Source organism: Halichoeres trimaculatus, unplaced genomic scaffold, assembly GCF_033239565.1.
Source record: "Halichoeres trimaculatus isolate MK-OKI-2021-1 unplaced genomic scaffold, fHalTri1.1 fHalTri1_scaffold_14, whole genome shotgun sequence".
In the NCBI taxonomy this organism is placed as follows: Eukaryota; Metazoa; Chordata; class Actinopteri; order Labriformes; family Labridae; genus Halichoeres; species Halichoeres trimaculatus.
This window is the reverse complement of record NW_027437192.1, coordinates 30131221-30153298: the sequence shown is the minus strand read 5'-3', so window position 1 is coordinate 30153298 and position 22078 is coordinate 30131221. Positions and strand designations below refer to the sequence as shown.

General features: G+C 39.2%; 1 protein-coding gene across 1 annotated transcript in view; it reads right to left on the bottom strand.

The window, feature by feature from the left end:
- col9a1c (collagen, type IX, alpha 1c) overlaps positions 1–19622 on the bottom strand; it is a 50025-nt gene extending 30403 nt beyond the window's left edge. The window contains exons 1-6 of the mRNA XM_074687249.1: positions 19594–19622; positions 12504–12589; positions 11141–11212; positions 7021–7150; positions 501–897; positions 47–127 (exon numbers count right to left, since the gene is read on the bottom strand). Coding sequence (XP_074543350.1) covers positions 47–127; positions 501–897; positions 7021–7150; positions 11141–11212; positions 12504–12589; positions 19594–19622 — 795 coding nt within the window. The remainder of the gene's footprint in view (positions 1–46; positions 128–500; positions 898–7020; positions 7151–11140; positions 11213–12503; positions 12590–19593) is intronic.
- Positions 19623–22078: the final 2456 nt, after the last annotated feature.

Here is a 22078-nt window from a genome sequence, read left to right as displayed (position 1 = left end):
AAACCACAAACCGCAGCAGATGCTGAGCAGATCCCTGTTACTGTACCTCGGTGGCAGGCAGCTCGTTGCAGCTCTCTCTCTGGGCTCTCTTTGGGTCACAGTGGATCAGCATCCATTGGAGTTCGAACTGAAAAAAAGATGTTTATGTTACTACAAACAATCTTCTGACTCTTTTTCAGCTGCGACACTGAAACTTCATCACTTTGTCATGAAGCAGTCGTGTCTTTGTGCTTTAAATCCATGCCCTGCATGGGATGTTGAGCTTGATTTTCCACCGATGCTATTTTCTGCAGGGATTAAGTTTTTTCCTTTTTTCCCGCTGGAACCCAGCTGAGCAGCTTTGCTGTGACAGCAGCACTTTAGAATTATAGCGGAGCTCAGCACACACATAAACGTGAATATGTTTGTGTGCAGAAACACCGTTTCACAGAGAGATCATGTAAGGAGAGTCAGGGAACATGATTCAAAGCAGAAGGCAGAGCTCCATCCATCGTGCTTACCACTACAGAGGCGTCAGGATCAGCATCCAGCCGGCCAATGAGAGTGTCTCCCTCTGTGTTGACGGGGCCTTTGCCCTTGATGGGTTTTTTATCCACAGGCTGACAGTCCACATACAGAGTGACCTGGTCACGTTCCACTCCAATCATCACTTTGTGCCACTTGGTGTTGAAGAGCACCGAGAGGCCGGGGAAGGTGACGGTCTGCAGGTTTCCATCAGCGCCCATCAGGAAGTACTCCAGAGCCTGCTGGTCCCCGTTCAGCCTCAGGCCGGCTTGTTTGTTGCCATCTTCGTCGACTATCTGCCAGACGTTCCACACCTTGTTCACTGTGTTCTTGATCATACGGAAGGTGACCATGAAGGAGTACTCATCGGGGAATCCTCGAGGGAAGTTCAGCCTGGGGGGGAAATTAGGAACAAGTAGTAAATCAGCTAGCAGAATGTTCAAGAAGTTGTCCAATATTTACTGAGCAACACTCAAAGTTACACTGTTGAAACCAGAAGTTTCCATACACTACATGAAAAGGCACATGACCTTTTTTATCATCATCCAAAATTAAACCAGATTAAACTTCTCCTGTTTTTGGTCAGTTAGGATTACCAAAATTATTTCTATTTGCTAGATGCCAGAATAATAAGAGAGATGATTTTTTAGACTTTTTTTTTTTTTTTTTTAATCTTTCTTGAGAGTTGGAAGTTTACATACACCAAGATTACTATGTTTTCAAACAATTTGGGAAATCCCAGAGGATGATGTCATGTTTTTGGAAGTCTTTGATAGTTTTACTGACAAAATTTGAGTTAATTAGAGGAACACCTGTGCATGTATTTTAAGCAAGCTGCAACCTCCAGTCTAAGAATATGAGACAATGCGGAAGTTCCAAAATCTGCTGTTTCCCGAGTGTTCGGTTGAGGCTAGCTCCAGAAGTATCAGAAGTCACATACACACCAAGCCAAAAAAAGCTGTTTTCACAGCAGAATTCAACCTATTTACAGCCTGGTTCAAAAAACGTCTCCTGTCCGAGTCGCTAATTCTACTATGACACTGTACAGGGGCTTAGTTGTTTTCTAACTCGGCCTCAGACCTTTTGGAAACATGTCATGACTGGTGTTATATTTTATTCATAGCATTTTATTCATACAAATGTTAAAAAAGTTGAAGCTTCTGTAAACATCATATTGGAAAACAATATACTAAAAGTATTAGCTCTAGTTAGCATCATATTGGTGACCAGCGTGATCAAAACATTTGCTTCATTTCGTATCATAATGATAAACAATGTAGCTCAGACATAAGCTTCTGTTAATATAAATATTGTGGCTGTTAGCATATATATGTTAGTAATGTGGCTTAAACATTAGCTTATGTTAGTATTATATTGGTAAACATTGCAGCTAAATGTAAGATTCTGTAAGCATCAAAATGGTGATTAATTTGTTTAAAACGTTTGTATCATTTAGCATCAAATTGGTAAACAATGTTGCTAACGGATTAGCTCCTGTTTGCTTCATATTGGTAAACAACTAGGCTAAATTCTTAGCTTCAGTTAGCACCATACTGGTGAACAACATGGTTCAAATATTTGTTTCAGTTTGCAACATTTTGGTAAACAACATGGTTAAAATGTTTTATAACTCGGCCGTTCAGAGGATATTGAGATCCCAAGCTCACCTAATCAGAGGTACAAATCAGGGTCATGTGACTAACAGGCTCCCTATAGCTGTACACAAAGCCCTTGCCACCACCAATATGGCCGCTATAGCTTCTGTGCTTCATTTTCCACCGGGCGATGTTGGGGAGACTACGTCCATGTTTTGTACAGTCTATGATTTTAAGACATACCTGAAACACATTGCTTCTTTGTGTAGCATCATCAGAAAAAAATAATAATAATAAAACGCCAAGATATCAGGAAGAGAATTGTAGACTTGCACAAGTCTGGTTCATCCTTGGGTGCAATTTCAAGATGCCTTAAGATGCCACGTTTATCTGTTCAAACAATTATACGCAATTAAAAACACTGGGAATGTCCAGCCATCATACTCCTCAGGTAGAAGACAAGTTCTGTGTCCTAGAGGTGAATGTGCTTTGGTCCGAAATATGCACATCAACCCAAGAACAGAAGCAAAAAACCTTGTGAGGATGCTGTCTGAAGCTGGTACGAGTGTGTGAAATGAGTGAAATGAGTCCTCTACCGACATGGGCTGAAAGGCCACTCCCCCAGGAAGAAGTCATTACTCCAAAAGAAACATAAAAAAAGCCAGATTACAGTTCGCAAATGCAGACAGGGAAAAAGACCTCAATTTTTGGAAACATGTCATGGCTGGTGTTATATTTGTAGGAAAAAGAGATAAGCTTGCAAGCCTGAGAACACCATCCCAACTGTGAAATATGGGGGTGGCAGCATCATGTTGTAGTGTTGTTTTGCAGCAGGAGGGACTGATGCACTTCACAAAATAGAAGGCATAATGAGGAAAGAATATTATGAAGAAATACTGATGCAGCATCTCAAGACATCAGCCAGGAAGTTAAAGCTTGGGCGCAAATGGGTTTTCCAAATGGACAATGACCCTAAGCACTGCCAAACTGGTTACAGAGTGGCTTAAGGATGATAAAGTCAACATTTTGAAGTTGCCATCACAAAGCCCTGATCTCTTTTCTATAGAAAGTTTATGGGCAGAGTGTTTGACCCAAGTCATACAGTATAAAGATACTGCTACCAAATACTAATGACATGCATGTAAACTTTTGACTCTCAAGAAAATAATAAAAAAATGTCAAAGAAATCGTCTCTCTCATTATTCTGGCTTTTAGCAAATAGAAATAATTTTGGTAATCCTAACTGACCAAAAACAGGAAAAGTTTAATCTGATTTAATGTTAGACGGTGAGAAAAAAAAAAAAAAAAAAAGTTATGTGCCTTGTCATATTGTGTATGCAAACTTCTGTATCTTCAGACTAACCAGAGGCTCAACCAAACTATCCCCAAATTAGGCCCAAGACTCAAAACTCAAAGCCTCTTTATCTCTGTCTTTGACCATCCTGAAAAATTACCATGAATACCGTGTGAGAGATGCATAAATCTCTGCCCTGATGACCAAACACAGCATCCACCGTCTGGGCTGTTTTTAACGATCCCCATTCTCAGTAGGTGGTGCGTTCATAGATGGGCGCTGCCGCTGGACTTTTACCATCTTGTAAACGATCAAGGTGTGGCAATAAAAAGAGTTTCCTGCTCGCCAATAAAACTGACTGAACACTGCACTGTAGCTTCGCCTGAGGTGACGGTGTAAAGTATGTGCTGCCTTCGCCCTGAAGAGAAGAGGCGAAGGTGTGCACCGTGAGGCCTGGTGAAGACTTCAAAGTCTGTGCCACTGGAGCTGATGAGGAAATAAACATGTATTTACTTTCTGTCTGTGAGTGTGTGTGTGTAAGTCTGTGTGTGTGTGTGTGTGTGTGTGACAGGCCTGAGTTGCTTAGATTTAGGGTACCAGTGTGTTGCATAAGAGGCTCCAAAGGAAAGCTGGCCTGAGGCAACAGGATTAGCCGAAACAGCAGGGAGCCGGCACACTAGGAAACACCAGGAGTCTTTTGGTTATGTAAAGCTTCAAACCTGCACGCTCTGTACTGAAAACAGATATTTTCATTAATGCCTCACACAGCACGTCTCGTCTTGGATAACCCCAAGTGGCTTTATTTTGGTAATGAGGCTGCAAAACAGGCTGCAGTGAGGAGTAGGCAAAATGGCAAGCTGCCCCAGAAACGCAAACCTCAGAGGGCCCTGAGGCTCACTCTGTGTTTTCTGGTTTGTGGTGATTGAATCAATCAAAGGGGATGGAGCATCCTCACAGCTTAGCACATGATGTTCAGTGTACCCCTCATGATAAGAGCTACAAAGCCTGCCTCTTCATGGCAGCAGAATAACCAGGAGTGTTTGATAAAATCTGCTTTGATGTGATTCTGGGAAATATCAGGTTAAGTACTTAAACAGCCCGATCTCTACCAGGAACAGCAAGACTTAATATCTCAGCTTTCGCAGCTTTAACTTGAAGTATTTTGGGAGAAAAAGCTGCCCTAGACACCATGTGACCTCTTTGAAGAGCTTTTCTGTGAAACCAACAAAAAAATCTACAACAACTTGAAGCAAACAGCAGCAGCAAAAACTCACATTTAGAAGCATGAGAGGATTCTTTGCTCCTTTCTAAGTGAACACTTAAAGTGACACCACTCAGCCTTTGCAACACTTGTGAAATGAATTCTGTGTGCCTGGAGCTTTGTTTGATAAAGTAACCTGCAGTGATATCATCAGAGTGGGTTGAACTTGGATTTGAAGCTTTAAACACTTAAAAGCCTGTGTTTAAAACCGAAGGTACACTTATTAAAGATGTGAGCATTACCTGGCCTTCTTACTGAACTTTATTTGCGTGAGGTGCTTGATTCTGATTGGTCAAAACTCCTTGGCAGCAGTTATTAACTTTTACCAAGAAAAGCAATGCCAGAGACAGACTGTTTGCTTCATGCTAAAATGTGTTAAACTTGGCCATAGTGTTAGCTTCTGTTAGCATCATATTGGAAAACAGCAAAACTTAAACTGTGAGCATCATAAAAGTAAACAACATGGTTCATTTGGCACCAGATTGGTAAACAATGTAGCGAAAGCATTAGCTACTGTTAGCTTCATGTTTGTAAGAAATGCCAGAAAGCATACTTACTTTTATCATCACATTGACAAACAACTTCATTTGGCACCAGATTGTTAAACAATATAGCGACAGCATTAGCTACTGTTAGCTTCATGTTTGTAAGAAATGCCAGAAAGCATTAGCTAATGTTAGCTTTATGTTGGTAAACAATGCCAGAAAGCATTATGTACTTTTATCATCATATTGACAAACAACTTCGCTTAAATGTTAGCTTCTGCAAGCATGATAATGGTAAACAATGTTGCTAAAATATTAGCTTTGTTTAGCACTTTATTCATACAAATGTTAATAAAGTTGAAGTTTCTGTAAACATATTGGAAAACAATATACTAAAAGTATAAGCTTCAGTTAGCATCATATTGGTGACCAGCATGATTTAAACATTTGCTTCAGTTCGTATCATAATGGTAAACAATGTGGCTAAAACATTAGCTTCTGTTAGCAGCATATTGGTAAACATTGAAGCTAAATGTAATATTCTGTAAGCATCCAAATGGTGATTCATTTGTTTTGAAGGTTTGCTTCATTTAGCATCAGACTGGTAAACAATGTAGCCAAAATTTTAGCTTCAGTTAGCACCACATTGGTGAAATTATGGTTCAGATATTTACTTAAGTTTGCAACATTTAGGTAAACAACTTGTTAAAACATTAGCTTCTGTTATTGTCATATATGTTAACACAGAGGCTATAATGTTAGCTTTTAGTAGTATCTTATTTGTAAACAACGCTCACACAATGTTAGCTGAAGTTATCATCATAGAATTGGACAATGTGGCTAAAATGTTAGCTTCAGTTAGCTTGCTAATCCATATATATTTATATATTTGGTTCTGACTATCATTCCTTTAGGCCAGCAAACTGTTATGATGATAGCAGCAAGGGTGAGAGTTGGGAAATTTTTTAAAGTTTGTAAAGCTAAGCAATGTGAATTGCTGTGGAATCACCGGGACTTTAAAAAAATAGCTATAAATAAATAATATTATATCAATAAAATAATCCTCAAAGGTTTGGGGTTAGTATTTGAAGACTGTGGTCAAATAACAAGCCAGACATACCATGCCAGGGTTCTATTTCCCATGACTAACCTCAAGCCATACTTTATCCCTTACATCAAGGATACTTTACTGTACTTGGATAATTTTCATTTCCTGTCTCCATTAAACTAAGAGTAAACTACCAAATCAACAAAATATCTTTTTTTCCCTAATGGGGTGCCTAAAGGATGTCCATGCATCAGTGGCAGTGTCATCAGTTTCAATGCTTCTTTGACAAACGGTGTGCAAGGCTCAGATAAAAAGTGGACGAGATTGATTGAATGAAATGAACAAGGATTGTGACAATTTATTCGCTCAAATAACTAAAGTATCATTAGAAACCTGGGTTTAGGGATTCTTAGAAAGAGTGCAGTACAAAGGATGAAACCAGCAGTGCAAACACTTTGAGGTGTTCTGCAAGCACAAGTCCATTAGATACGGCCGTGAAGCGACAACCAACCATTCATTACAAACCAGGAGAGCCAGAAGGATATAATGATAAACATTCCCTGTACAAACAAATGCTTCATCATGTGGAGAGAGGATGTTTTAACCCCACACTGAACAAAAAAATGCCTGAACTCTCTTCTCTGTGTCTGACAGATGCCAAATGGGTCCGGACATGTTTTTTGTTAACAATTACACACCGCTCACTGCACTGTAACATCTGTGCTGGACCTGTAATAATGCAACACCTGCATGAGCAGACCACTGCTGCTTCTCCCTATTGGTTGGATTTGTATCTGTTTCCCTTTAAAAGCTTTTTTTTTTACTGTACTCACATGGTTGGAATCTGGAAGTTTGCTTCCCTGTCCAGGCGGTACGCCACCTGGAGCGCAGTGGAGCCGTCCACCTTCCTCACACCTTTCAGAGGGATCACATCCAGCTGGAACTGGGTGATCAGATCAAAACCTGCAGTGGACAGTGTGAGAGTTAGCGTCCTGATACAAAACTGTATTTAGGTTAATTATTAATTAGAGTTGTAGCATCAATGAAGAGGGGCTGATAAAGTGTGTCATCTTATTATAACTCTTGCTGTTCTTAATAAAGAGAGACGATGTGATTGATCCTCTGCAGACAGTTTTACAATGGTCCACTGATCCTTTAAACAGCTGGATGCATTTGAGAAGGTTAATGTTTCTATACCTCGATTAATGTTTTTATAACATTAAGATTATTGATGAGTCACTGAGGTCATTATGGTGTGTTTCTGTCTGTTGTTATTTAGTGGAAGAAAAACATGTACTGTAACAACATCCAAATTACTTGGTCAATATGTTTTATGATAATAGACAATATGGTGTAATATTATGATCACAATCCATTAGTCATTCTTGCCTGTTGACACTGTGGTAAAAACAGTGGTCTCAGTCATTAGTTGGTCACAGAGTGGGAGAATAATGACTGTTGGCAGCACAGATGTGAGAGCAGCCAGAAGAGCTGCTGGACCCCAAAAATCTGATTAAAAAAAAAAGTGGAGCATCGTACTTTCCTGCAATCCAGACACCAGCAGCACAGCTGGTGAGAGCTTCTCTAAGATGCTTAGAAAAAAGCTTTGACCATAATCTTGTAAAAATAGAATAATAATACATAATATGTAAAGAATGATAAAGATGAATACCCCCAGTATCCTTGAATTGTTTTTTTTCTTTGACCTTTTATCAATAAGAGATGAGCCACTTTTAAATCAGTGAAATCATCTGTAAAACATTGCCCTGTGTCAGTTTGTTTTTTTTAGTTGATAGTAGGGAACACCAGGATAACGTATACACCGCGGTGTAGTGGAGTCTTGCTCACCCTGTCTGGACTTTAAATTGGACTATTCTCCTGTCTCACGACACAATAGTCTTTTTAACAGACACATTTATCCAAGGTAGACGTACAGCTGAGAATAAGTGCAAGACAAGGATGTTAAAAGAGAGCAACATCAAGTAAGAGCCTAGAAATAGATTTGGCCTTGATGGGCTGTACAAAAGCCCATCATCTTTATCAACAGTATTATCTTCGTCAGTACGAGTAGTCTATTTCAAATAATCAACAACATTACATAAAGAGTAAGATTGACAGAGGAAATTCTTGAACTTTGTATTTAAGGTAAAAAAGTAACCACAAGGAGGCTACAGAGGGGAGAGATTAGCTACCCACTTTGGCACACTACGATAAGTCAAAACTAAGTGTTTCATCTTTTCTTATAAAAAATGTCTCAAAAACTCAATTAACCATTTTTAAAGGGGAAAATAATCAAGTTTTTACTTTTTAAGTTTCTTGAAGTAGGTCAATATCCTTATTTCATGTAAATAGATGTGTTGATTTTCTCACTGGTAGAGTGTTTTGTCACTAGCAACTCAGGCATCAATTTGACTTCCTATACCTTGAAATATGACTTTTTCTGGACTTGTTTGATAAATTTGTCTGTTATTAAGTCATAGAAGGCATTTTAACTAGAAATCAGACAAAAGCGCTCATTAGCTGTGAGTCTTTTTTTCTTTCTTTTTTTTTCTTTGTATAAAGTGTATCAGAGGTCTCTCAATGGCAGAGAAGAACAAGCAGAGGACAGTGTGGAAGGTTGGCGAAGTTTTTCCTTTTTCCTGTGAGGCCGTGATTTGTTTTTATTTAACTATTATCATTTTTTATTTCATTGGAGTGAATCAATCTCCGTGGGCAGATGGCTCAGCGGTTCAGGTCGCGCTCCACACAGTTTGCCTCTTTTCTGCATGTCGCTCCCCACTCATGCCCTATCTTCCTCCTCTGTCCACTGTCCTTCCGTATCAGTTTAAAGGCATCAAAAGGCCCCCAAAAATAACTGAAAGAGAAATATACCAATCTGTTGCTTTGGTATTTAAGTCAAAATAACTAAACAGAATTGGAGGTAAAGCATGACATGACAAAGGTCAGTGTGCTGACTCAGGAATCATAAAAGCTCTAATGAGAAATAAAGTATCTTTTATGTTTAACAATGCATTACTTTCTCCAGGAGCAGGATGTCTATAAACGTGTGTACTTGACAAGCAGGGCAGTGGTGAGCAATTACAAAATTGCTGAGTCTGAAGTGTGCAAAGAAAGGATCTGTGAAGCTCGAGTGGAACATTTCATTTGCCTCATTGAAATCCAAAGCAGTGTCCTGAGGCTTTAGGCAACCAGCCTGTATATCCAATTTAACCCACCTCCCTTCTTTGAATAGAGGAGTTAATGTTGTAGAGTGTTTTCAGCTGGGGTCCACTCTCATACAGCCCCCAGCTTTCATCTAACAGTGTATTAACTAAAGCACTGAAATGGATCATGCTCTAAATTATGTTTACGTTTGCATGTTTTGTTAAGGTTACAAACAAAACCAAAGCAGTAAGGTCTCACTCAACAACATCTGGACTGTGCATAAGCTACTTGTTTAAAGCTAAAGCTCTGAACTTTCTGTAGAAACTCAACAACTCTTACAGCTGACGTCTTTAAATGAATGTTTTTATCATGATGTGAAAATGGGAGATTTCAAAAAAGCACATTAGACTAGATTAAAGTAATGAAATAGTGCAGAAAAGACAAATATAGGCACATTATGTCCATATGAGATCAGCTGTTAGCAGCCTGTAGCATGGTGATGCTAACTGGTGCTGGGCCTGATATTTTCCTGCAGGCTGAGGAGGGGATAAAGTGTTCCTACTATGGTGTGAGCTACGAAGTGACAACATCGACCTGTCCTTCCCTTTTTCAATATTTGGAACGCAAGATCTATCTCCAACAACATGGACGAGCTAGCCATGCTAAACCAGCAACAGAAGAAACACTAGAGGGCAGATTAGTATCTTGTTATTTTCAGACCTAGCTTATGGAGCTATGTGGACCCTCTGGTCTTTGTGAAGGTGGTGGCTGATGGGGAATGACGGCCAGGCTGTCGTATCTGAGAGACAACATGTCCCACCCCTTTCACAAGACTTTTTACATTTATGTTATCCCTAATACTTTGTGTATATGTATTTTTTCCTGTTACTCTTATTGAATTATTCAATTTGATATATACTTTTTTTTTTATTTGACTTGATTTATTTCATTCTGACAAAAAAAAAAATACATTTAGTACAAAAAAAGGAACTTATAAATATAAATGAAAAGGGAGCAGAAAGAAGCAAAGTTCTTGTTATATCTGCCCCTTCCCCCACATAATATTATTTAGAAATCACCTAGAACAAAAATAAAAAAGAGCTGCAGACCAACATGACATGTGAACCTTACTCCCCCTTAAAAAATAAAAAAATGAAATAATAATAATAATAAATAAATAAATAAATAAAACAAAATAAAATAAAAAAATACATAAATAAATAAATAAAATTAAAAAGATGAAAAAGATCAAAAATAAATAAATAATGAATTAATGAATGAAAATAAATAAAGAAAAAATTATAGAAACGAGGATCCACTATTTAAAAAAAAAAAAGGAAAAAAAAGTTGGTTTTTATTTAAACTCTAAACCCTATATTTACTTAACATATGACATCTGAAAATATCTTTAAAGATATACTACTTTTTTGTTTGGTTTCCTTTTCCAGATTTTTCACCCCACAATGTCCGTATTTGATGCTGCAACAATGTAAATTTCCTGGTTGTGAGATGAAAAAAGTTTCTCTAATCTTATGAAAATAGTTCAGAGTGCAGTATCAGAAATATTCAGGTCTAAAAATGTACTTTGAAGCTCAAAATAGTCTGAATATGAAAAACAATCCTGATAAAATCCTGATCCTGTCATAAAACCATCCTGACGAATTTCCCCATATCGCCCTCTAATGGAGAGCATTTTCCTAGGTCAGAAGCAGAGTTTGCTGTTATTAACGCAGCACGTAATACTGCAGAAAAGTGACCATCGGTATCAGGAGACACCAGAAGGACACAACCTTATTTCAACTGGATTACCTGGAAGGTCGTCTTGTCCGCTTCTTATTGGTGGGCACACAGTATCACCATCCAATCGGTTGAGGTCTAGTTCTGGGATGAAAAGAGAAGCATTAATCCAGAGTTCGACAATTACAGTAAACTACAGGCTGTTGTTGAACATTCTCAAGGACACACATATAAAAGGAAAACACAAGGTCTTTAGAGTCAGGGTGGATTAACATCACAATGCTCTGTGTGCATTTTTAATGTAAGGCTCTGCTCTTATTACTGCTGCTGATCACATATTTCCACACTGCATGCACAAAGGCTCAGACTGTTTGGACAGACCTTGTGATCCAAATATGTCATCATAAATGGAAACATAATGGTGATAGATATAGCAGCTGATGTTGCATGTCTGTAGCCATACGCCATCAGTTTCGTTTGACTGTGACGGCTGAAAATGGAAGCTGAGACACGTTCCATGTTGTTTAAGTTGAGGATTTATCAGTAGTGAAGTCTGCTTTGGTGAAAACTGCGCTCTGCCATACATCACTCTGTCATTTTGCTTCAGCTTCTCTCTTCATTAAAGTCTCTGTCGCTGATCGTCAAGCTAACACACAGGCCTTGTTCTGTGGGCCTCTGTGAACTGAGAACATTTACATTTACAACACCAGCTCCAGGGAGGTGTCAGAGGGGGGCGCTGTCTCTAATTTTCTTCACTGCAGTTTCAAAGGGGGAAAATCCTTGTCTCAAAGAACTCTGTGAAAGAGGTATTGTGACAGCCGGGGGGCCTCCCCAGTCAATAACCTGAGTCAGCTCGTTTAAAGCGAGCAGCTCGAACAAAACACATCTGGAAGCCGTTCCAAGATCCCACATAACTGCTGAGAAATGAGATAAAGTGGTGAGACGGTATTTATAATCCTATATTTACAACCGCTAAACACTTATCTGACGGTGCAGTCGGGCCTCAAGTTGTTAAAGTTACTGCCTCAGAAAGCCACTCATTAGTGCAATGAGGAGGAGATGAACCACAATTAAGATGTCACATGCAGTTGCATGTGTGCGTCCTGACAATGAGGCACATTTCAGCGGGCACTCGCTGCATGTTTGCTTTATTGTGTCCTCAAACAGCAGCAGAGAAAGGGCTTGTTGTGATTATCAGAGTGGGCATTTAATCTGATTTAATCCCACAACACAGACCCAGCACAGTGTGTCTGCTATTTTTGGCCTCTGCTTTTTGAGTCCTAAAATGAAAAGGACTGAGCAGTGGCATAAACCTCCATTCTCTTGGTCTGTGTTGACAAGAAAAGCAGTTTCACAGTAATGGAGGTAAGAGTAATATACAGTGTAGTGGTTTTGTGATGAGTCATTGGGTTTGCTTTGTCTGTGGGTGACTTACGTCCAAGTGCCGGAGCGAAGAGAAGGGCCAGCAGAGCCAAATAGACAGGAGAGTACGCCGACATCAACGGAGGCAGCGGGCGCTTTCTGCTGAGGAAATCAGATGATAGTCGTGAATTGAATTTGCTTTGACACTTTCATTGAGTCGGTACAAAGAGCAGAGGGATATCAGGAAACATTTAGCTGTGCTCATAAACACAGTTTTAAACTGTGCTAGCTTCACATTTCAGAGGAGATTCAAACATGGTGATGAAATCTCAGGAAGATCAGAAACGTAATTGACACTTTTCAGGATAATAACGTTTTGATCTTTATATTCACGGCCATTTTGCATAATTTCCTCAATTAAGCACTAATTATAATCTTCCAAGTTCACACTTTTTTTTTTAAATACCTGCAAGTTAGACATTATGTTAAGGATAAATGTTCACAATTTGAAACCCCCCTAAAAACACATTCATTTTTTTGTAAATCTTTTCCTCCCTCCAGACTCCAATCAACTAGTGTCAAAATGTGTGGGCTGCTTTACAGTTTTGGTGTCTTCAGATCATATCAGAGAAGCTTGGGCCAGGGATTTGAATGCAGAGATAGCTCCAGAATTTTGGGAAGAAGCTATGTCACCGGTTCATCGTTGTTCTACTAATTCACGTTACAGATTGATCCAGTATAAGGTGATGCATAGACTGCATTTTAAAGACAAAACTTCATCACATCTTCCCTTCAGTGTCCTTTAAATGTTTGGCTGAAGGTTCTCTGGCACATCTTTTCTGGTTTTGCCCTGTACTGTGCAACTTTTGGACTTCCATTTTCCAAAGCTTCTCCAAAGCATATTCCATAGACATTCAACCCAACCACAACCTGTCCATCTTTGGGTGCTCTGCAGAGACTTTCAAACTGTCACATGATATACAGATTGCATTGCTTTTAGGAAAGGTGGTTGCTAAGACATGTATTCTTCTCACTTGGAAATCCACATCACCACCCTGCTTCTTGCACTGGCTTAAAGACATGCTTCACGTTATTCAAATGGAAAAATTGCGTATGCACAAACCCAACACAGAGATTAAATTTGAGAGAGTTTGGAGACCTTTTTTGGCATATTGTGACATCAGCTTGCTTTCATGACACAGTTATGGTGGTCCCAAGGCTGTGTCTCTTCTATATCCTCATGTCGCTTACCCCATTACTGACCGGTTGCTCTTGTGTTAACAACTTTGAAACTTTTGTTCTACTACTGCTATGTACCATGAACTGGCAGCCATGTTGTTTTTTTGTTTGTTTTTCTCTCTTTCCTTTGTGTGTATGTGTGCTGTATCTTTGTACTTGTGTTTATTTGTGTATTTGATCAAAATGTATTCTTGTGTGTTCTACTACCAATATATAGATTTTTGCAAATTGAAAAATCTGTGAATAAAATATGTATATAAAAAAATAAAAACATTTCAAAGAAAGCAAACTCTAACTTTATCCATGTTACGCTATTTTTAGTACAGATCAAACGTGCTCAGTTGCTTATGATGATAATTGTTTGGAGGCATGCTACATGAGGTTAGCATAAGTAGCCTTTGAAAATGATGAGTTTTTTGTCTAATTTTGCATAGAAATGTCTATAGACTTGATATATAAATGGTTTTCATTTTGTCTGCATTACTTTTTATGATTCCTGACACAGTTCCTAAATTGACTTTCGTCATCATATGACTCTACCTCTTCCCCACTATTTGGTTGAAATACTCAGTGTTTGATTGATTCATTGTTTTGTAATCAAAGACAAAAAAAAAAAAAATCAAGGCCACCCAGAAAAAAGTGAAACACTTCACCAACCCACCAAACTTTCATGACACCTTAGTGACACTCACTCAACTCTGGAATCATTTTTGACTCGTTACATCTTGAAATTTTGTGGATCTAGCTTTAAGAAAAGCTTGCTTAATTGCAACGTTTTGCACTGAACTATGGATAACTTTTTATTTATTTTTTGGGTGGGGGTGGGGGGTTAACAGGGATCTGCTCAAATCTGGGAAAGGCAACAATTTCTTCTTACTTGTATCTGCTCCTGACTGATGGCCATTCAGACGATAGCTGGTGGAAGATGTTGGTGGAACCCAAAGCAGAGCTTTTAATGATTAATTCAGACTCATACAGAGGGATAGACACCATCTAGAATGATCTACATCATTTAGGATGTTTGCTAAATCTGACACTCTTACATCAGTCCTTAGGTTTACATGTCAAAGCTTGATCGTAAACTTATAGCAGGGAATCCAGTCTTGTCTGATTTTTGGCTGAGAACATCTCACTATGCTTCAGTAGGTGGCGCTTTCTTCTTTTTGACAAGCGAAGCTGTGTGTGTGTATTGAACTGGTTGCAGTTCACCCAAAGAGTAAGCAACATCTTGATGTTTTATGATTATGTGTGCCATGGTGTTTGCTTGATGTGTCGAAGCACAATGACCTGATTTCTCATGGTCATCTGCTCACTCTTCTTTTTCAGGTGAAATTTGCTCACGCTGAACATTGAAGTGTATCAAGGCATGCCAAATCAAATGCATCATTTTCCTGTGTTAACCCAGCTATGCTCAGTCAGTTCTCAGTCTGACTAAGCTGTTTACATCCATTTTACTAGTCCTATCCTGTGCTGACCAAGCTCATAGTCTGATGTCTTAAGCTGCATGTAATGTACTGAATGATTACTTCAAACAGTTGGACTTACAACTTGTTTCTGACGGCTGCTTCCAAGCACAAAAAGGCATATTTAACAAAAGCTTCAGCTGTAGCCTCAAAGTTAATCCATAACATGGAAATTTGACCAAACACATATAGTTTTTCCAACAGTTGTCCTGGAAAATGTTAATAAGGAGACCTGGAGTTAAGGTTGATGTCTTTAAGAGGTCATTTTCTACCACTTCATGAGTTCAGCCCTCTAAACCGTACTGGCCTCTTCTCATGAAGTTGTGTAGCTGCAGAAACTGTGAGTCCTGGGGATTGCGTACTCGAGTCTTCCTCATTTAGAACCTTGAGCACTTAGCAGCCTTGCCACAAAGTCACGATGTGTCAAACGTTGGAGAATGGGATGACACATCGCTGCGATAGCCTTGGAGCTGTTTTCAAGGTGATCTCAGGTGATGGTACATTGTGTTGAAGCAGTGCTACCTTTGCTCTTCACTTTCACTGACATCAGGACATTTTATAGCGATCTCAAATCCATCATCATATGACTGAGAGACGGCGAGGAGTCTCGTCCAAAAGCGAGAACTGCAGCTTTGAGGTGGTGTTTCTGAGGGTGTAACGTCTGAACTTTCTTTCAGATGTGTGTTGCTAAACGTGTGTGTGTGTGTGTGTGTATGTGTGCACTGTCAGAGAAATGACTAATGGCTGAGGCAGCCGGGTCTCTTAAGAACAAGCACTGGGCTCTAACATTATGCCCTTCACGTTTAAGGAGCATCTACAAATCCTCAGCGGGGTTTTCTGTCTGCCTCTCACGCAAATCTATCAGCAGTCCAGACCGGTGCAACAACATGTGACTGATGAGATGTGACAGGAGGGAAGCTTTCTTTACTGAACCCTTTAAAACTTACCAACCTGAAGTTATGAGGGAACACAGCAGTCTGTGAAACCTCTTATTTATTATGTCCTTAAATTGGCAGATGCTGGAAGAAATACAACAACCAAAGCTGTGTGATGTCATTGTGTAACAAATATGGATAAAGATTGAATGTCAATGAAAATCAGCCTAGCTTAGCTTAGCTTAGCTTAGCTTAGCAGTGTTAAAATACATGCCTGTCTTTTCAAGTGTTTTCCACATTTTTAAGTCCACCACACCACAAATAGCAATTGTCAGACTGAGGACCCCCCTGCCACAAGGTAAGCCAATCCAAAAAAAAACAAAACAAACACTAATGACCTAGGATACTTAACTGAAATTGAGACTACTTTTGTGCACATATTGCTGTTTTTTAAATTATTATACCTACACTGATACCTTTGTTATACTGGTTTAGTCACCTCAGGCTCCTCAACACAGAAATGTGGAACAGATCAAACACTTTCTGTTTGCATGATTTAATATCTTTATATTTCTGGAGAAGAGAACGTATTGCGCCCATTATTGTCAGTGCTAACAAACTTCAACTACCAAGACAAACCAAACTTACCTGAAGGGCATAAACAAATAATCGCACTTTGGGGATTACTTCCTGCGATGCTGATTGGCCAAATTCTCCTAAATAAGTGCATACCTTGCCCAGTATTATGACAGAAAGCAATATATTCAAAAAGTAATTTTTTTGTATAACTTTTTTTTTTTTTTTAATAAGATTAATAAAAACACACCCTCCATGAAAGAGAGTGGCACCCTAGCGCCCTCTACTGGCCAGTCACCGCTGGATCAAGAGTATACAGTATACAGATAAATATTGTATTCACTTTTATTGTAGAAATAGAAATAGAAATTGAGTTTAATAAAACCATTTGAACAGAAAAGTTTTGATCTATGTTTCCCTTTGTTGAAAACCCCCCAGTGGCCAAATCCAAATAACGATTGTATCAGAGGAGGCAGATTAATTCAGGAAACCAAGCGGCAACCTCAGGTATGAGAATATGAGACAATGCGGAAGTGCTAAAATCTGCTGTGTCTGGAGTGTTCGCTTGAGGCTCGCTCCAGAAGTAGCGGAAGTCACAGACACACCAAGCCAAAAAAAGCCATTTTCAAAGCAGAAATTAACCTATTTACAGCCTGGTTCAAAAAGCGTCTCCTATCTGAGTCGCTAACTTTACCTCTAAGTTTTTCTAACTCGGCAGTTCAGAGGATATTAAGATCGCGAGCTCCCCCAATAAGAGGCACAGCTGAGGGTCACGTGATGGCCGGCGCCCTATGGCTGTAGGCGAAGCCCTTGCCACTACCAATATGGCCGCTATAGTCAATGTGCTTCATTTTCCGTTTCAGAAACAGATGGGTGACGTGTTTTATACAGTCTATGCAGGAAACACAGGGATATGCACACTCAGGTAGTCTCATATTTAATTAGCTAAATTAATTATCTTAGGATTTTTTTTTTCATTTTTTTTTTTTTTTTTTTTGTCTGCTTCTGGGTTGAACTATAAGTGCATCCCCATAGCAGGGGGTCACCGGTCTGACTGTAGGTTGAACAGTTTGGGATCTTTGCTCTATTCCAAGGGAAAATATTTGACTCAATTGTTTTTAAATATCAATGACAGGTCTCTAATGATAGGGTAGCTTACTCAAAGGGTGCTGAATGCTAAAGATTAACCAGTGACATTTGTTGACTAGAGGACAAATGTTTCTTTGATTTTTGAAAGATTATGACCCTTTGTAAAAACACAGCAGCAAAATCTGTCTGTAGTCTACACTGGGAAACTTTACCAACTGTGTTGAGTTTTTATTGGATCTAAAACATAGAAAGACTAGGCTTGTTAGAGCAAGCTATGTGGAAACATCTTGAAATGTTAAATGTAATTATAATAAAAAAGAAAAAGAAGCAAATTATTATAATATATTGTACAGCAGTATAGTAATTAACCCTGAAATGTTATAACTGGTCAATAATGTAACAAAAGTGCTGAGCATGAAATGTAATTAAAAATGTAACAAGCTGTTACATTTTGGGCTCAGCATCGTTAAATTTTGGGGCTTCTATTACATCATGAGTCTACATTTTTTATTGTTTATCACATTTCAGGCACTTTTGTTACATTGCATGAAGATTGGTCAGACTTTTACTGTAACTCTTTAAAAAAGCAAAACAGTTTATGTCCTAGTATTTCAGATGGTAGCCAGATATTGCTAAAGATATGTTAGAAAGTATTCTCTGCACACTGTAACTGTTATTTGTTTTGGAATGCAAGTCAACACCTGCCCTCCCATTACACAGCCGCTTACTACTTTTGCTTACTACTTTCTGTGGAGCTCAACCCTCAGGGGTCAGGTTTTTTTTCTTCTTCACATAACGACATAAAAACCACATGAAGACTGATGGATTACAAAGCTGAAAGCTGTCTTAATGTGGGCTTAGAGCTGCAGGCGACACTTTTTGAATTATACGACCTCCATACCGAGATTAAATGCTGTCATACAAGCATCTAAATCCCATTTACTGTAAGTCTGAACGTGTGTAATTTACATCCGGCAAGATTAAAGGTCCTGTCTCTGGTTTCAGAGATGGAATACTTCCACGGTTCAAACGTGGAGTCAAAGAGGGAAAATAAAAGTCTTAACGGTAAATGTTATGACATCAATCAGTGGAGTCAATTAGTAAATGACATCTCCTTTAATTTAAGCCATTCATTGAAAGTCAATGGGACTTTCCCTCTGCTGCCACCCATTGTGACGTCCCCAGATTAGGCCAACAAGACATTTCCCACTGCAAGAAACTTAAATATTATCAAGTGTTTTCGTCTTATTTCCAGTAAAATTGTCTTTTTAGACTTAATATGAGCCACGTTCATCTGACCTGTCCAGAAACATGTCTTGTTTCAAGTTATTTAAAGACAAAAATGAGGTCTGAATTACTTATAACAAGTTGAAAAATCTGCCAATGGAACAAGAAAAAAGTCACTTGTATTAGGACATAATTTTAGTTTCAAGTGAATTTTTTTTGCAAATTTTCCCTGTTCTTTTGGCAGATTTTTTAACTTGTTACAAGCAATTCAGACCTCATCTTTGTCTTTCAATAACTTAAAACAAGACATTTTTCTTGATTGGTCGGAGAAATGTGGCTAATATCAAGGTTAAAAAGAAAATTTGTACTTGAAATAAGACAAAAACACTTGATAAGATTTGTTTTTGGCCAGTGCCTTTATATGAAATGAAAACACAAAGATGTGATACACCCAGTTCAAAGCCTGAACCCTCTCCTTTCTTTCTGCTTAAGACAAACCCTACACATCTGTAAAGGTGCTGAATTCAAAGAATCCTGAAGATGAGAAAATGAAGATGTTTTCTTTCCCTGTATGAAGATTCTAATGAAATTTTAGGGCTCACTGAAGCTGAAATCGGTGTCCATTGTTGTGGAAATGAAACAAAAAGCTCAAAGATGAGAGAGACCTTACAGAATTCCAACATGAGATGTTTACCTTGTCACGCCTGAGCTGTGGAAAGCCATATTTCAGTCCCCTCAGTGGCGGGAGGCAGACGACGAGTCACGGCGGTGAAGTTTCAGGAGCAGAAGGAGCCACAGAGATGAGATTCCCCTGTGAAGTGGGTCCTACCTGCGCATGTTGAGGACTGACGTGGAGAAGCAGCACAGGAGATGCTCAAGCATTTTCTGAGGGCACATAAAAGTTTGTTCAATGAGTTCCCATTGGCCAGGAGTTGTTAAGGAGGTGGTGGCTACATTTTATTACCAACACTTAAAAAGATGCAGAAGCCCACGGGCCTCCATGGGCTCTTCCCCTCCACGACCTCCTGCTTCTTCTCTTTACAGTGCCTCCTAATGGCATGTATGCCTGTGTGTAATTCTCTCAGTAATTGTTGTTGGGATGACGAAGAAACAGCGAGTAAGTGATGAAATGTGGGTTTCATAATCACGTGTACTCATCAGTGCGGCTGACAGATGCATGTTGGCCTGTTGTGTTGACATGAAGGAAGCCTTGTTATTACCCGCAGGGCCTCAGGGAGACCTGCTGTTTATGCATCCTGCGTGTTATGTAATTGATTCTGTGGTGTTTGATCTGTCATTTTAGTCGCACTTGAGACGATCTGTGAGATGAAGAACAGATGGAAGGGGCAGGTTTGTTGCAGGTATATTTCATGAACTCAGACGACTTGAAACACCTGATTGATCTGACCATGGCCTGGTGCAGACCAACATTTGGACACCTACAGTTGTTTCCTTGTGTACGAACATTTGAATGGGACAGTAAATGACATTTGTATTTTAAAGCATGAGTGTTTGACAAAGTTTGCCACAGCTGCTTTAAAGGAAAGGCACTTGTGGTCGAAAAAGAGATAACCACTGCTCTGGAGGAGGATAATGACCACCTTCCCCATATTGCTCTGGAGGTGCTCTCCACAGCAGCGACTGTTTTCCTGTGTGTGCTTATTGCATTATTGGTGTATCGATCCTGGCAATTGCTACCCTGCTAAATAAAATGGTATTCCAGTTCAGTAACTCCACCGTCAACTGATACTTTGCAATTTACTGCGACTAGAAATACAAAGGTAAAGGATTAAGTTTGTGTTCCCGGATCGTATTGCATGAATCGATTGCTGGTGTGACAGAGCCAAGAAAGGGGAACCTGATACAGTGACTGGACCTCCTCTGAGATCTGGCACAGAGATCATGTGTCCAGGCTGGATAATTGAGAGCTCATGCTCTCAGTGAGTGAGCAGAGGGGGAAGAGAAAACAATTTGTGATTATCCATCCATGAGGCAGGCCCCATGACCAGCACACTTGTGACCTGGAGTCAAGTACAGTAAAGCCTTTCAGTCAGAGTACAGCCTGATTCTGTGGTAATAATGATAGAGAAAAGAGAATAGAACACACAAACCAGGAGGGGAATAGTAATGAGCACAAAGATCTTTCAGATATCGAAAAGAGAACTTGAAGTGACAGCTGTGCACCAAGTCGATTTTTGTTCAGTTAAAGCTCTGCGGTGTCAGGTGGGTTTGGGGTCAATAAATGTGAAGCTCTCTAACTAAATTCTGCACAAAAATCCCTGCTGTGCAGTGATTGGTTGGTTAACAAGACAGGTCCAACACCCAACACCTTTCTGAGTGGAACCAAATATTAGTTTTGCTATATTTTTCTTTGTATTACCACAAAATTACCCTCCTTCTTCCCCAGACCTGATCTGGAAGTTTCTGTAGAAGATGAGGTATGGTACTTTTTTATTTGTCTTCTTTCTGTACCTATGTTGTTTTGTTGCATAATTTACAGCTAAAATAGATAAATAAATAAAATAAAATAAAACTGAAAAATAAGTGGAGAAAAAAAAGAAAAAAATCCCTCTATTTTTCTCACACCATTGTTTTTGATAACCCACATCTCAGCTTGTGCTGAAACACTTGAATTTAGATGCTTCCTCTTCAAGACTTCCTGCTCCACAAATCCCCTTCCCTCTGATTGGCTAGTACTCAAGTGGTCTGTCATGACTGAAGTTGGAAGCCCAGCCCTCCAAATTGCCATGACCAAATGATCAGTTTACAGATAGATTCAGGGATTTCTATGATGTCTTTAAATCTTCACACATTTAGCATCCAGTATTGCAACTTTATTTTGGTGGGTCCCAACCTTGGAGCACCAGAGAGCTGAGAGGGGGTGTGCAGGACTGATCTGCAGCTATGACGTTGTCAGAATTGTCTTTGGGCATGTTAAAAGGGCTGTAAGGAGTTTGAATCTCCCTTCTTGCCTGATCATAATCCAAACTTTAAATTGAGATTATCAGCACCAATTTAGGTTATTTCGAAATTCTACTTCATAGCTTCTCAATCGCGTCTAAGAAGACTAGTTTGATTTATGGCACATCCAAGTCTCTATGACAACACCAAGCTGGCTGACAAAGTTTAGTATAGAGAAGAGAGATCTGTGTTTTTCTCTGCTGAAAACTTTTTCTGTG